The 17,985-nt window shown below is 37.0% G+C and overlaps 1 protein-coding gene across 1 annotated transcript in view; it reads right to left on the bottom strand.

Annotated features, from left to right (window-relative positions):
• LOC148948795 (angiotensin-converting enzyme-like) overlaps positions 1–17,985 on the bottom strand; it is a 97,214-nt gene that overhangs the window by 67,107 nt on the left and 12,122 nt on the right. The window contains exon 2 of the mRNA XM_089094708.1: positions 8,157–8,307. Within this exon, the coding sequence (XP_088950834.1) occupies positions 8,157–8,307 (151 nt within the window). The remainder of the gene's footprint in view (positions 1–8,156; positions 8,308–17,985) is intronic.

Below are 17,985 nucleotides of genomic sequence, written 5' to 3'. Positions count from 1 at the left end.
TGTAATATTTTCAGTTCGTTTAAAGTTTTGATGTTGCGGCTGTTGCAGCAGAAAAACTTGTTTTTATATTTAATTTCTGATCTTTTTTTAAATAATGCTGGAAAGTCCAGCGCCCCCTTCATAGCAATGTCCGTTCCCCCACGAAAATTTCCTTCATGGAAAGATCTTCCCACATACCCCCCCCACTACCAGAAAAAATCTCCCCTGAAAACGTCTGTATACTTCCCAATAACTAATACTATATGTTAACATTGGGTAAAGTTCATAACTTTCAGCCCTCCCCCCGGATACTTCGGGGTATTAAGTCATCCGAAAAGACATACTTATAATATTTTCGAACATGCTGAACAAAATGGCTATCTCAAAATTTTGATCGGGTGACTTTGGGAAAAATATGAGCGTTGGAGGGGGCCTAGTTGCCCTCCATTTTTTTTTGTTAACTTAAAAAGGGCAATAGAATTTTTAATTTCCGTCCAATGAGCCCTCCAACGATATTCTAGGACCACTGGGTCGATACGATCACCCATGGGAAAAAGAAAAAAAAACAAAAAAAAAAAAACAAATAAACACGCACCCGTGATCTTTCTTCAGGCAAAAATGCAAAATTCCACATTTTTGTAGATAAGAGCTTGAAACCTCTACAGTAGGGTTCTCTGATATGCTGAATATGACGGTGTGATTTTCATTAAGGTTCTATAACTTTTAGGGGCTCTTTCCCCCTTTTTACGAAAATCAGCCAAATTTTCTTAGGCGCGTAACTTTTGATGGGTAGAACTAAACTTGACGAAACTTATATATTTGAAATCATCATTAAAATCTAATTCTTTTGATGTATCTATTTGTATCAAAATACCGTTTTCTAGTTTCGGTTACCATTGAGCCGGGTCGCTCCTTACTTACAGTTCGTTACCACGAACTGTTTGATTAAATAAAAAAAAACAAGTTTTTTTTTTACTGAAAGTAAGGAGTGACATTAAAACTTAAAACGAACGGAAATTATTCCATATATGGAAGGGGCTGTCCTCTCCTCAACGCCTCGCTCTTTACGCTAAAGTTTTTTCTTGTTAAAAAAAAAGAGTTGTGAGAAAGTCAAACTTTAGCGTAAAGAGCGAGGGGTTGAGGAGGAGACAGCCCCTTCCATATACGGAATAATTTCTGTTCGTTTTAAGTGTTAATGTCGCTCCTTACTTTCAGTTTAAAAACCTTTTTTTATTTGAGTTTTCAACAATTTCGAACTAATGCAGACTTCGGTATTGGTTCACCGTACTCGAATAGTTAAAACAAAATTTGTATATTAATTTTATTTCTATTTCGTTAAATGGGTTGCTTGAAACTTGTTTATTTTATTTACGACCGTTTATATTAGTAATAAATATACATAACTTTCGAATTACCTTACGTAACGAACTTCTATATTCATAGAGTTTTAACACGTATATTAGGGGGTTCGCCCCCTATTCAATACCTTGCTCTTCAAGCTAAAGTTCGAATTTTGTTCCAATTATTTAGAAATGGCCCCTTAATCACAAAGGCCGTGAATTAGAATATATAGCTCATGTGAAAGTACTAAAAAATCTTTGGCTTAAAGAGCGAGGTATTGACTAGGGGGTGAACCCAATCATATACGTAATATTTTCTGTTTGTTTTAAATTTTTATGTTGCTCCTTACTTTCAGTTGAAAAACTTTTTTTTATTTAATTTCTGATCTTTTTCTTTAATAATGATAGGAATTACGGCACCCCATTCCTAGCAATCTCCCTCCCCCCATGAAAACCTTCCTTAATGAAACGATCCTCTCATATAACCCCCGACCCCCCCCCCCTCCACCTACCAGAAAAAATCCCCCCTGAAAACGTCTGTATACTTCCCAATAACCCAGTAACCAATAGTTAACGTTGGGTAAAGTTGATAACTTTCAGCCCTCCCCCCGGGGACTTCGGAGGATTAAGTCATCCTAAAAGACACAGTTATCATATTCGACCATGCTGAACAAAATGGCTATCTCAAGATTTTGATCGGGTGACTTTGGGAAAAAATGAGCGTGGGAGGGGGCCTAGTTGCCCTCCATTTTTTTGTCACTTAAAAGGGCACTAGAACTTTTTATTTCCGTTCCAATGAGCCATCCCAAGATATTCTCGGACCACTGGGTCGTTACGATCACCACTGAAAAAAAAAAAAAAATAAAAATAAAAATAAACACGCATCCGTGATCTTCCTTCTGGCAAAAAATGCAAAATTCCACATTATTGTAGATAGGGGCTTGAAACCTCTACAGTAGGGTTATCTTATACGCTGAATATGATGGTGTGATTTTCATTAAGGTTCTATAACTTTTAGGGGGTCTTTCCCCCTTTTTTCAAAAATCTGCCAAATTTTCTCAGGCGCGTAAGACTAAACTTGATGAAACTTATATATTTGAAATCAGCATTAAAATCTGATTCTTTTGATGTAACCTTCTGGCTTCTTGTGATGAACTGAAACCGGCAGCATCGACAGAAACAAAGCATTGCTCTCAAAATTAGTCCCTGAAACCCTCCAAATTTTTATTCGGCGGCGGCAGACTATAATTTTGTGCGGCGGGGGTCTGCCACCGGGGGTATGCCAAAAAATTGACTTTCTTATGTATTTCGACTAGCCAAAATACAACCAAACCAGTGACACTACCCAGCTTCTTGGTTAAAACGGATCAAAACGAGTCAGAAGAGCCTGTTATGAAGGTTGTTTGAAGGAGCCCGTTTGAAGGTTGACAATCGGACTTTCTTCAAAAGCTACCCTTCCATCTAAGTCTTTGATCATGCGACCAATCTGGAACACCAGATATAAGTACAGGCACAGTCTTTGAAGCCTCAGCAGGTTCTAGTGAGTTTGTGGATCTCACATGATGAAACTCTACTTATGTTTCGACAAAGCGGCTGAATCAACTTAGAACCCGAGGCTCTAACAAAGAGCGATTCCGTACAGTGATGAAAGCTAAAGACACAGACTTTAATATTTATTCCAGAGCTGCAACGAAATATGTAACTGTATCTGCTACCTCAGCTTTCCAAAGGATTTCTTTAAGGATGAATATTGACATGCTTAACATGGTTGTTATTATTAATGTTTTTTTTTGCTTGATCTGTTAAACCAAAAGACCAACAGTAAGGATGGAAAAGGAGAAATAATAATTTCTCCTCATTTAAGTTTGACACCGTATCAACGAAAATGTCTGGTCGTTCTATACTGGGAATTTACTTTTAAATTTTTACATGAGAAATTTGTCTTGTTTAAACTAATGCTCAGAAATTTATAGTTAAATTTAATGTGTAAATAAAATAAATTGACAAATTATTCTTAATTTTACAATTAATGCTGAAAAATCAATATTGAAGAGTAAGTCACTAGTTTGGCAATACAACCAAAAGAAAGGTTGAACTGTTTGCCCCCGAACAATTCAATTAACTGCTTTGAACGAACCTACCCTACAATTAAAAACCTTATCGTCGTAATTCCCATATCAGACTTTTTTTTTATTTCTCACCACACATCCAACTTAAAATGAATGTATCAGAGTCATGAAAGCTGTATGTTATTAGTTGAGTTGTATTTTTTTTTTTTTTCAATTTGATGTCACCAGGAAATATGTATACTATTACAAATCCGTAATACCAACTATTGTTTTTTTAAACAAAGTTTATTCGTAAATCAGTATCGTAATACCGTAAAACCCAAAAACATGCAACAAACAGGTTATTTACCAGTAACACATTGATCAGTGGCCGTTCTAGGTTGGGGGGGGGGGAGAGCCCCCTCCATTTTTTCTGACATTTGACAGTAAACTCCTCTTACTTTATACTTTTACATTCCCATGGTATACCTTACTTCCCTCCCCCCAGGTTATGAGGCCTAAGACTACTGTTGTAAAATCAAATCGGTGGCAATACAACCAAGAGAAAGGTTGAACTGTTTGCCCCCGAACAGTTCAATTAACTGCTCTGAATAAAACCCTTCTCTGAATTTAAATAAAACCCGGTCAGTAAAATTGGTAAAATTCGTAAAACAAGGTAAAATTAGTAAAATAATGTAAAATAGGGTACTTCCCAGGAAATATAGGGTGAATTACTGTTTTACAGTAGCCGCTAAAGTGTTGAAGTAGAGATAGTTAAAATCTTTAAATATTCGAAAATTACCCGAAATAATGCATCGGTGTGCGGTTAAAGATGCAGTCTTTAGCCACACGTATAATTTTAGTACTGGGAGCCCCGGCAAACGGCACTCGGCAGGCTTCTATGTATGGGTTCTCACTGTCGCTTGTATTCTAAACGCAGACAGTGAGACAATTTGCTGTCTTTTCATGCTGCAGTCTTTTCAAAGATATTTGATTATTAAAGCAAGTCCGATTCCTGACAACGATATCTACTATGCTTCAAACTTTTAGTTTTCTTTTTTAAGGTTTGTTAATTGTTGTGATCTCTTGTTAAAATAAAGCACGTATAAATATTGTATTACTTATTACTTCATATATGGTTACTACATACGATTATGACGTCATTCATCAAGATTGGCCATAAAAATGCAGTTTTTAGTAGAAAATTTGTTGTATTTAAAATAAAAAAATTAATTACAAATGGCACTAGATCTAGTGGTTTCCTTTAAAAGGAGCCATTGAACAACTCTCTATGATGTTCCAGTGCCAAGATATCTATGGAAAAGAAAGATGCCGTTTAGGCAGAATGCTGCAGTAGCTGCCACTTCTCTTGATTTTCAAGCCAGTATATTTCCCTTGTTGTTCAAGCCAAGGGAAAGTAAGTTTCCTATATAAGGGTTTCGAATAAAGCGGTTCTAATGGTGTGCTTTTTGTTTTGATCTGAGTCTATTTTTAGGAGTTATGGGTTATTATATTTCTTAACATTGGACTTGATCGTCTCTTACTAGGTTGCTAGCTACCGCTGCAACCCGGATATACAAATATTTTTGTAATTATCAGCCGCCGGGCCCCGGCACTCGGCGGATTCTCGTTGTCGCTTGTCTACTAACCGCTGACAATTTGTTGTCTTTTCATACTGTAGTCTTTTCAAGACATTTGATTATAAAAGCAAGTCCGATTTCCAACAACGATATCTACTTAAGCTTCAAACTTTTGGTTTTATTTATTAAGATTTAAAAATTTTTGTAATCCCTTGTTAAAATATATACAATTTTTTTGCAATTATCAGTTTTTTGCTCTTTACAAAAATTAATGTCTTTTCATGCTGTCTCTTTTCAAAGATATTTGATTATTTAAGTAAGTCCAATTTCCAACAACGATTTTTAATGAACTTAAAATTTTTGGGTTTCTTTTTTAAGGTTTTTGAATTGTTGTAATCCCTTGTTAAAAACATATACAAATATTTTTGCAATTACCAGTTTTTTGCTCTCTACGCAATTTAATGTCTTTTCCTACTCCAACTGCTCAAAGATATTTGATTATTGAAGCTAGTCCGATCTCTGACAACGATATGTACTAAGTTTCAAACTATTGGTTTTCTTTTTTAAAGTTTTTGAATTTTTGTAATCCCTTTTCGAAATAGAGAATCATCATTTGTAATAATTGCAAATTTTTGTTTTTTGGGCCTTCCTACTGATATTATATAACTGGTTGCGTTCAAAAGGTTATCTTTTTTAAGATTTTTAAATTGCTGTAATCCCTTGATACGCAATTTAATGTCTTTTCATACTGTGTCTTTTTAAAGATGTTTGATTATTGAAGCTAGTCTGATTTCTAACAACGATATGCACTAAGCTTGAAACTTTTGGTTTTCTTTTTTATGGTTTTTGAATTGTTGTAATTGCTTGTCAAAATAGAGAATCATCATTTGTAATAATTGCAAAGTTTTGCTTTTTGGGCTTTCCTACTTACAGTGTATAACTGGTTGCGTTCAAGCCTCTAAGCTTAATCACGTAGCGAGTGGATTTATCCAACAAAAAAAAACTAAATTAAAAAAAATTTCAGGTATTTCTCTCGTCTGAAGTAAAACATTAAAATTTATTGCTCAGGCACCGTAATTATTTTTGCAGTTTATATAATAACTTTAGCGATTGTGAACTGAACTTTGAATTGTTGCAATCCCTTGTCAAAATATATACAAATATTTTTGCAATTACCACTTGTTCGATCTTTAAGCAATTTAATATAAACTTCTCCGTACATGAAAATCTTCAATTTTTCCACATAAGTGTGACGTAATTGCAATACTGATATATATAAAAATGGCATCACTCACATAAATATTTTTTTTCCAAAATTAAGGCTCTTAACGAATTTTCTCAAACTTCTGATCTATCTAAATCGTTTTTTTAGGCCACAATATACCAGTATACCAATTTTCCCGAAAAAATATGGAGCCGTTTTCGAGAAAAAATACATAAATACATCAATACATACATGCACAACTATTGCTCGTTTATAAAGATAGTATTTCAGGTAATATTCCAACATTTCGACATTTCATGCTGAAGAGAAGAAATCCAAGTAATATTGCTTTCTGAAATTTTTTAGTGGAAAGATTATATAAACTGTTCATTGAAATTAATGAGTGCAATTAATAATTATATTGCTTTCTTTCGCCCCGCTGTATATCCAGTAAAAATAAAAATAATAATATCACATCCAAACATGTTTCTCCCAGCCTTTGGGTAGTTAACAACCAGGTGCCGTAAAATATGTCAGTAAAAAATGTCGAATATCGGTAAAATACGGTAAAATACACAAAATAGGTGAAATACCAATTTTACAGGCGTCCGTAAAATTACGGTAAATATGCAAAATACCGAATTTTAACGTGACCAAATTTACCATTTACAACTCTACCTAACACCACTACTGACAATCATCACAATACAGATTAGAATTGATTACCTATCAAGCCAAAGACCCAATCGAACGACAGGCATAGGTCCTTCTCCTACCCTTTGTATATCTTCACGTAATTGACTAGGCGTTACGGACACTTACTGGTGATGTAAAGTAAGATTCACTAAACCGTCCATTTGAGAGACGCAAGAAGATCTTGAAAAGGGCAATTATTGCTTAAATTTATCAATACAGATAAGGAAAAATAGACGTATGAAACAAAGATAAGAAAAGATATAATATATAAAATCAGACAGGAAATAAAATAAAATCAAATAGGAAACGAGGATTTTGTCAGGCAGTAGCAAAATATGAAAACGAAAACAAGCAAATATTTTGACAAGGACCTCCGCCAAGTCATCTTCACTGCTCAGAAAAAATCCAACCTTTTGAAGTGAACTCTACAATAGAACTGAACTCTCATGTATAGCTGTGTATTTTCTCTTCTTGTAGAGTTCACTTCAAATGGTTAGATTTTGGTGGGTTTTTTTTGTTTTTTTTTTCTGAGCATTGAAGACGTCTTGGTGGAGGTCCTTGTTGAAATATTTGCTTATTTTCCTTTTCATATTTTGCTACTGGCTGAACAAAATCCTCGTTTTTTCTCACCTATTTGATCTTATTTTTCATTTATCATCTCTTATCTCTTCTTTGTTTCATACGTCTTGTGTAGCCAGTGTGGTCTTAGAATGTATTAAAGGAAAAATAGTCATATCAATATTTATATTTTTTAACCATTGATAATTAATTATAAGTGGTCCTAGCCAATAGCTTAGGAACATTAAGTAGAAACACTAGAAATGGTGGCCTAACACTGTTGCGCACAGGAAGTTCTCCTGAACAAGCAGCCTGACTAATGCTAGGCTAATTATGATGCTGGGCCAGCATCAAGGCTGTGAAGTCGGTTATAAGTTATAGCCAATTCCGACTCTAGACATTTTCAATATACCAACTAACTCCGATTCTTCTCAGTAGAAATTTACAAAAACTCTTTCAACAATACTGGCTGGCGGAATTCAAAACCCAACTATAAAAGTGTTCAATTTTTGTTTCATAAATAATTAAAAATTAACTCCACGACTACGACTCCATAGCCAGCACCTTAACTCATTAATTTTTCAATTAATTAATTAATTAATACAATTCATTAATTTTTTCGAGGACAAAACAAAAGTTCACGTGAAAGTAAGTTCACGTGAGGTATTGTCGTGAAAAATTCCTTAAATAAATTTAGTATATGATGCCTTACATAAGATAAGACCAATATAAACAAACAAGATAGACAAACCTTAAGCTCTTCATTTTGTTTTGTTATGTCGGTGGCATAATTCCACTCAACTTTGGCCGCCCTGTTGCATTCATTTGAGGCGAGAGTTTCATAAATTTCCAAAAATTCCCGCGCCCTTTCTTCCTCTGTGCCAAACTCATCACGTTGGGTTCTGAAAGAAGAAACGAATCCATACTTAGTAATCAGATTTTAACCCAAAGCCACATCGAAAAAGGCGTCTTCCTCAATAAGGGGCTAAGAAAGATTGAAAGGAATGTTTTTTGGAACACTGTTTGCGTAATAGCTGCAGGTGCGTGGCCGTTGGGCAAAGGTAAATTAAGGTAAAGAAATAGTTGAAGCATAATGTTTAGTTGTAAGATTGGTTCGAAAATAAGCAAAAACCCGACGACCAGGGTTGATATACTGGGCGTAATGTTTTCATTATGTTTTAACCAAAAAATAGCAACAAACATCATCACACAGGCAAAACCGTATTCAGGGAAGAGGTTAGAGAGTTTGAGGCTCTCCCCCAAGATGTTTGTCTGACTCGTAAAGGCATAATAAAATGCATAGTCACATTTTTGATGGGTCTTAAGTTTTTTTGGTACTTGTTGGTTATTGGAAACATTCAAGAATTACGTATCATAAAACCGGTTTCACAGCTACAAAAACAAGTGATGACACAGATAATACAAATATACAATGCATTGGGTTAAGACAGAATGCATTGGACTTTTATAATTTGGGCTATTAATTTGCCCATTAGAGGCGGAGGTGGGGGTTAGGTTAGGTTTCCATATTTTGCTTTTACAATATTATTTTATCATCATGTTTTGTTATTTTTCATTAGGATTAACCTAACTTCACTTCTCGGGTGTGTTTCCAATAACCGACAAGTACCGATTATTTTTTTATAAATCCCACCCCCTCAAACGAAAATCCTGGATACGGCCCCTAAGCACGGGTAACGAAAAGCCTGGGTCCAATTAAATTTCTACTTGTGGGTAGAATCAATATATTGTCCATCCCTTTGTTTTGTGTTTTATTTGCCAAAAATTTCTGATAAAAAGCCAGAGTCGTGATTTACTATGGGGCAAGAGGATGGCAGCATCCCCTTCCTGACCTCAGTTTGCCCCCCCCCCCCGACCCCAATTTCGCCCCTCTCCCCAGCTGAAATTTATTTTCTTCAAAAATCTTGCCAAAGCTAAGATAAGCTTGCATAATTCAACCATCCAAAGAAACGGGTCAGTTTTCTTCAGTATAACTTTACCTTTATGGTAGTATTTGGCTCATTTTTCAATGTCATTTTCACTTGATTTGGGAAATTTGGCTCCAACTTTGCCACTCCCCAGGACTTTAGCGAAATTACGATACTAAAGAGAGCAGTTAATGGACATTTTCAAACTGTTCGTGGTAACGAACTGTAAGTAAGGAGCGACGCGGCTCAATAGCAACCGAAACTCTAAAAAAGACAATTTTGATACCAATATATGTATCAAAAGAATTGTACTATTATGCTGATTCCAAGGATATATGTTTTGTTCAGTTTTGTGTAACCCATCAAAGGCTACGAAACCTGAGAAAATTTGCCTTATTTTCGAAAAAGAAGGGATACAACCCCTAAAAATAGAATAATCTGAATGAAAATCATACCGTCAGATTCAGCGTATCAGAGAACCTTATTGGAAAGGTTTCAACTTCCTATCTGCAAAAATGTTAAGTTTTCTATTTTTTACCAGAAGAAAGATCATGGATGCGTGTTTATTTGTTTTTTTTTTTCCTGGGGTGATCGTATCGACCCAGGGATCCTATAATATTGGGAGCAGGCTCATTCGAATGGAAATTAAAAGTTCTAGTACTCTTTTAAGTGATCAAAAAGATTCGAGGGCAACTAGGCCGCCCCGCCCCTTTTCCCAAAAATCGTCCTATCAAAATTTTCAGATAGTCATTTTGTTTATCATAGTTGAAAGGCCAAATAACTATAACTTTGGATATAAAATGACCCCCCCCACACACAGTTCCTGGGGAAACGTCCTTAACTTATAAAATTCGCTCATTGTTTGCACACAGCATTTGTTATTGGGAAGTATGCATACATTTTCGGGTGGGGACGAATTTTCTGCTGGGGTTTTTTTTTCACGGGGAAATTTTCCACGGGGATGGATGTTTCCGAGGGGTGAACTTTTCAAGGGAAGTTTTACAGTGGGGGAATTTGCCATAATTCTTATACAAAATCGTTTTGATGTCTTGCTTTCTCTTTTCCATTTCAACTTTACGAGTGGATATGTTAAGGGTAACTGTCCGGGGTAAATTTCCACCGGGATTGAATTGCCTAGAGGATAATTACGTAGGAAGGGGTATTTCACCGTGGAGGAGCAGCCAGATTTCCTGGCATTATTTAAAGAAAAATAAGAAACTAAATAAAAAAACAAGTTTTTTCAACTGAAAGTAAGGAGCAACATTAAAACTTAAAAAGAACAGAAATTATTGCATATATTAAGGGTCTTTTATGAACATTTACAAACTAACGCCAAAGCCACATGATAGTTGCACCTGTCGATTAAAACCTCATAAATGATATGTTTTTTTATTAGTTTTACCGTCATTCTTGGAGCGCTGTCAACACGGTGCAATTGTACCATTTTTAGGACAACTTAGAGATTGTTTTACAATGCGGTACACCTGGAAATTTTTGGTGCAATACAAAATTTTTTGGTATATTTTGGTTTTACTTGCTTTTTCTAGACTCAGATATCTGTTCACGTTTTAAGTCTATCAAATGATTTCTTCTTTCTATGACAAATTTTTAACCTGTTGTTCAGATGGTATAAATTAATCTTTAGCACTACAATTTTAGGCGGAAAACCAGTACAGTTTATTTCAAAGCGTTAGCAATGCTGTTCACTTGAACTGCAGAAACAGAACATTAAAATGACAATAGTTGGAAATGGACTTCTACACTAATTTGTTTTTAGTCAACCATAACTTTCACTCTTGAAGGTTGAACAATGTTAAAGCTAAAAATTTTATAAACATGGTTCATAGCTGGCGATCTATACCATATTTCTAATACCATATTAAAAAAATATTCTACATACAAATACATGTATACATTTACCAATGTGTGCATGATTCTAAAAACTAGCACTTTACTGGGAAGCACACAACCAACTTCAAAAAAATATAGATACTCTCTTAGGAGCAGAAAATTCCATATACAGGGTTTGTCCGGAAAGTAATAGGACTGAGTTGATTTAAAAACATTTATTGATCCAATTGTTACAATTCTTCAAAAACTTTCAAGTGGCTCCTTCTGCGTCAATGCAGCGCTGCAAGCGCGATTTCCAAGCATTGAATGCGTCACGGTATGGATTCTGCGGAATAGCCTTGAGAGTCGCGGTGCATGCTGCTTGGATCCCCTCTGTCGCCACAAAATACTTGCCCTTCATCGGCCTTTTCAGTCGAAGAAACAAAAAAGTCTGGGGGAGGGGACGCATCTGGGCTGTAGAATGGCTGCGGATGCATTGAGATGCCAGCCTTGGTCAGGTAGCTGTTCACGAGAAAGGCGGTGTGAGCCGGGGTGTTGTCGTGGTGCAACTTCCAGTCGGCTGTGATGTCTTTTCGGACCCGATTGACCCTTCGTTTGAGTCTCTTGAGGACTTACACATAAAAGTTGGCGTTGACGGTTTGTCCAGGAGGAACAAACTCATGGTGGACGATGCTTTTGATGCCGAAAAAGACAATGAGCATCGTTTTCACTTTGGATTTGCTCATTCTTGCCTTTTTTGGGCGAGGAGACATCAACATATGCCGCTTAGAACATTGCCTCCTTGTTTCGGGATCGTACTCAAATACCCAGGACTCGTCACTTCTGATTACGTTATGCAAAAATTGGGGGGTCACTTTCACACATGTTCAAATTTTCTTTTCACACTTCCACTCGCCGCAATTTCTGGTCGTCAGTGAGCACTTTTGGGACCACCTTCGCGCACACCTTGCGCATGTTCAAATGTACCGTCACAATGTCATGAACGACAGATTTTGGTAAATTAACATTTGGGCAATTAAACGAATACTAAGTAGTGAGTTCAAAACTTTGGGCACAAGAGTCACATTGTCGGTTTTTGTCGAAGGTCTTCCAGCACGGTCTTCATCGGTAACCTCTTCCCGACTCTCCAAAAAGGACTGGTGCCACCGAAACACACCATTTCTTGCTAAAGCAACATCTGGGTAAGCCTTCTTGATCATATCAAACGTCTCTATCGCAGATTTACCGAGTTTCACACAGAATTTAATCGCGTATCTCTGCTCCAACGAACGCTGCATTTTCGGCTTGCACCACTCACAGAAAACACGTCACGCAAAAATGCCTGTCCTGACTCTCCAGGTGCTCGGAGACAACTGACAACTGACCAGCAGCTCGTTTGTTAGCTAGGAAAGCCCTCTACAGGGTTTTCACTTCTAAGGAGAAGTGGATTTGGGGTAAAGTAAGTATCTTAAGGGAAAATTTAATTTTTTCAAATAAAAGGCTGAAAAATTCTCCAAGATTCCGTATGCTCGGCTTTTAAAAAAAACTTACGTGGCAACACTGGTTTATGGTGCTGTAATTGCCGAAGTTTCAAAAAGCTGAACCCTTGAATATTATTTAGGTAGCCTAGTATTTTTTTATATTTTTTATGCAATGGCTTTGATTGGTGTAAACTACCGACATAAGGGAGTATTGATTAGGCTATGCAGCAATTGCGGGCAATGTTTATATTAACTGATTATTCAGGTAGCTAAGAAATAAACTTACCTCTATAGTCAGAATTGCATCCTGAATGAAAATTTAGCATGTATTTGCGTCGGAAATGAACTTTACCCCCTGAACTATACCATCACTAAAATGCAATTTAGTTTTGGATTGGCTGAGGGTCTTACTAACTGCATCAAACAGGTCATTGAAAAAAAAAACTCGACTCCCTACCAAAATATTGTCGGATTTTGTACAAATATTACTAACGTCAGGTTTGGAGCCAATAGATCGGCTTCAAAGCTAATGAAAGCCATGGTGTCCCATATATTTAATGAGAAATGCTCATGCCATCTTATTCACTTATGTTCATCCTATGCATGTTTGTAACTTCCCAGGACACTAGAAGACTTGGCGCGAAATCTCTATGTCCACTTTTCCAGAAGCGCTTCCATACGAGATAAGTATGCTGAATTTCAGGAGTTCTTTCAATCCAAAGCACTCTCATTTCTTGCACCAGGATAAACCCGTTGGCTGTTCCTTCAGGTCTGCATAAAGAGGCTTATTGAACATCGGGTTGCTATTACTCAGTATTTCATAGAAACCACGTTTGACGACCCAACTGCAACCAATGACCTTATCTTGTCAACATTACAAATTAAGTAGACAAAACCATACTTTGAATTCATGGACTACTCTCTTGGCCTCTCCAACGAATTCAACAATTTTTTTTTTGCAATCTGAGCTTCCACTTCTTCACTCCCTAAAGGCAAGTGTCAGCAAACTTGTGAATGATGTTGCGTCTAACTTTATGAAACTGGACTTTATCGCAGTGTTGCTTTGTTTACCGAACTGGATCCTTACCTTTCAAGTGAGTACCTGCCTTTAAACCAGATGACTGATGTCACTGAGCTTCATTTGGGAGATGCTTAAGTTGAAGACCTGTCAGTTGAGCAGTACTAGATAAAGATATTTAATCTTGAGACTCGCAGCGGCGAAATCAAGTATCTGGAATTGCGGAAGCGCATATGACTGATCTTCTCTTTACCTTTTAGCCATGTACCAACTGAGTGTTTGTTTAGTCCCCTGAAATTAATCAAAACAGACATCCGAAATAGTCTCGAGAATATCACAATAGTCTCACTTGTTCGAGTCAATTACTGGTTGAAAAACAAAGATAAGACTTTATCAACTGTCAGCATACCGAAAGCTGTCACTGACTTCAAGACGAAGACAAACGCCAAGTGCGATGAAGTGCTGGAGATGACACTTAATCAAACTTTCTTATACTTTCAAACGTGTTCTAGATAGTGAAAAAGATGTTATATATATATATATATATATATATATATATATATATATATATATATATATATATATATATATATATATATATATACATATCAATATCTGAAATAAAAATAACAATTTGATGCTGCGCTGTGCAGCATCAAATCATTCAATCATGTAGATTGTGTGGAAATGTAAAGCAAAATATCACTTCTTTCTAGGGAGAAAAATCAACCTAAATATAAACATAGGGAATTTAGGGGAAAATTGATATAAAAATAGGGAAAATTGAAATCGAAAAGTAGAAGCACTGATCCTCTAGCGAATCCAGTCGGAGCGCGCACGCTCCGATGTACAGTCGTGGCGAAAGAAAATTAGTCCTTTAATTTCCGGACAAACCCTGTATACACTGCAGAAAATAAGTATTAACTTATGTGGCTCTCAATATTCTTTTGTCGACCGTGATATAGGTAGCTTTTAGTGTACAACTATAACTTTCTAAAAAAAACTCAAGCCAGCTCAGTTTTTGCAAAGCGCTAGTTTTAAGAATGCTACCGATACTGGAAAATATCACGAGACAGTTTATCTTGCGTATATATCTAGTATCTTATGCCTAGTATGTAGTATGTCTTGTGTATAAATATATCGAGTTATATCTCAAATAAAAAGTTAACAATTCCATAAAACCATAATTGCTGGAAGTAAAACCATAATTGCTATGAATTTTCATTTCCACACCCTTACGATGTTACAGTGCCCCACTGATGCTGCGTTTTCGTAATTAAATTTTACTGCTATCATCAACACATAAAGCCATCTATCCACTCCGGATATCAGAGGCAACGTTCTAGCGTTGCCTTTAATATAGGCCATACGGCTCCAATGTTTTATTATTTATTATTTTTTTTCCCAGAGGCACTTCATATGGAAGGGGTCGTCGTAGAAACTTCATAGGGGGCTCATTCGATTGGAAATCGAGAGTTCTAGTGCCCTTTTTAACAGTCGAAAATGATTAGAGGGCAGATAGCCCCCCTACGCCCATCATTCCCCCAAACACATCCAATCAAAATTTTGAGATAGCCATTTTGTTCAGCGTGATCGATTTCCGGATAGAAAATATGTTTTTGAGCAGGACATTCCCCCACGACCCTCAGGACAAGTGTTTTAAGTTATGCCCTGGGGGCATATAAGGTTTGTACAGAAGGTGTTGTCGTAGAAACTTCAAAACAGGATCATTCGATTGGAAATTCAAAGGGCTAGTGCCCTTTTTAATAGTCAAAAGTGATTGGAGGGCAACTAACCCCCCCCACACCCATCATTTCCCCAAACACATCCAATAAAAATTTGACCCAGCCATTTTGTTCAGCGTAGTTGATTTCCAGCTAGCAAATATGTTTTTGAGGAGGACACTCCCGAACAACCCTCAGGGCAAGGGTTTTATGTTATTGCCTGGGGGCATATAAGGTTTTTATAGAAGGCTTTGTCGTGGAAACTTCAAAAAAGGCTCATTCGATTGGAAATTCAAAGGACTAATGCCCTGTATAATAGTCCAAAGTGATTGGAGGGCAACTAGCCCCCCCCCTCACGCACATCATTCCTCCAAACACATCCAATCAAAATTATGAGATAGCCATTTTGTTCAGCGTAGTTGATTTCCAGATATAAAATATGTATTTAAGGAGGACACTTCCCCAAAACCCTGAAGGTAAGGGTTTTATGTTATACCCTGGGGGCATATAAGGTTTTTATAGAAGGCTTTGTCGTAGAAACTTCAATAAAGACTCATTTGATTGGAAATTCAAAGGGCTAGTGCCCTTCTTAATAGTCGAAAGTGATTTGAGGGCAACTAACCCCCCTCTCACGCCCACCTTTTCCCCAAACACATCCGATCAAAATATTCAGACAGTCATTTTATTAAACGTAGTTTTTGGTTATGGACATTAGATCTTTGAGTATAACAGGTCTCTCAGAATTCTTAAGGCGATGGTTGATAGCGATGCCCTGGAGGCATGTACTATTTTGTATGGACGGTTCTGTTATTGAAACTTAAAAAAGGACCTATGCGGCTATGCATGTAAGTGTCAAGATCCCTTTTTAAGAGCCGAAAGTGTCATAAAGGCAATAGACACCCCTATCATGCTCCATAGTTCTCCAAACACAGCCAATCAAAATTTTGATGTAGGCTAGCCATTTGGTTCAACGTAGTTGAAATTTCTGGAAATTACATGTTTGAGCATTACATTCCCCCCAATGTCTTCAGGGGCAAGGGTTACAAGTTATGCCCTGGGGGCATATATGGTTCTTATGGAAGGAATGCTCGTATAAACTTTAGAGGGCTCATTTGATTGGAAATTGAAAGTTCTAGTTCATATTTTAAGCGTCAAAAGATATTGGAGGGTAACCAGCTTCCCCCCAACCCCCCTTCCCCCAAATGCATCCAATAAAAATTTTAAGATAGCTATTTTGTTAAAAATAGTTCAAAGATCATATAACAAAATTTCCGGTGTCGACACAACCCACCAGGGCCCGGGGGCAGGCGTTGTAAGTTATCCCCTGGGGGCATTTAAAGGTCTTAGGGAAGGGATGCTCGTATAACTTCAAAGAGGGATCATTTGATTAGAAATTGAAAGTTCTAGTTCACTTTTTAAGAGTCAAAAGAGATTGGAGGGCACCAAGCCCCCCCTCCACGCCCTTTTTTGCTCAAACCAATCCGATAAGAACGTTGAAATAGTTTTTTTTTTTTTTTAATAGTTCAAAGACCATATAACGAAAACTCAGGTGTCAACACAGCCCCCCAGGGCCCGAGGGCAGGTGTTGTAAGTTATGCCCTGGGGGAATATATGGGTCTTATTGAAGGGATGCTCGTAAGAAATTCATAGATGGCTCATTTGATTGGAAATTAAAAGTTCCAGTTCAGTTTTTCAGAGTCAAAAGTGATTTGAGGGCACCTAGCCCCCCCCCAAGGCCACTTTTCCCCAAATACATCCAATAAAAAATATGAGATAGCCATGAAGTTAAAAATTTCTCAAAAGTCAGATAACAAAAACTCAGGTGTCGTCACAACCCCCCCAGGGCCCGGGGACAGGCGTTGTAAGTTATGTCCTGGGGCATATATTGTTCTTATGAAAGGGATTCTCGTATAAACTTCAGAAACGGCTCATTTGATTGGATATTGAAAGTTCGAACTCACTTTTTAATAGTCAAAAGAGATCCGAGGGAAGCTATCCCCCACACGCCTTCTTTTTCAAAACCCATGTGATGAAAATTTTGAGATAGACATCTTGTTAAAAAAAAAATTGTGTACCGGGTAGATTAGTACAAAATCCGTTATCAGTACAACCCCCCAGGGCCCTGAGGATGACGGTTAAGTCAATACTCTGAAGGCCTGTTTGGTCACTGTGTAAGAGATGCTCGTCTTAATTTCATAGAGCGCTCAGTGGACTGAGAGATGAAAATTCTTGTTACCTTTTTAACAGTTAAACTAGCCCCCCCCCGCTCTGTGTTTTCCCCTAACCCGTCCGGTACAAACTTTTTGATAGCCAGTTTGTCGTAAATTGCTAAAAAATTTGATAACAACCCCCCCCCCCAGAGCCCGGGGGATAGGCGTTGTAAGTGTTGTCCTGGGGGCGTATATGGTTCTTATGAAAGTGACGCTCGTATAAACTTCAGAGGAGGCTCATTTGATTGGGAATTGAAAGTTCTAGTTCAATTTTTAAGAGTCGAAAGATATCCAAGGGCAACTAGACCTCCCACACCCTTTTTTCCCCAAGCCCATCCGATAAAATTTGTGTAATAGCCATTTCATTAAAAATAGTTCAAAGGTCAGAC

Source organism: Artemia sp. Qi Xiang Cuo, chromosome 9 (assembly GCF_049724085.1).
Source record: "Artemia sp. Qi Xiang Cuo chromosome 9, ASM4972408v1, whole genome shotgun sequence".
NCBI lineage: Eukaryota > Metazoa > Arthropoda > Branchiopoda > Anostraca > Artemiidae > Artemia > Artemia sp. Qi Xiang Cuo.
This window is presented reverse-complemented; position numbering and strand designations above follow the sequence as displayed.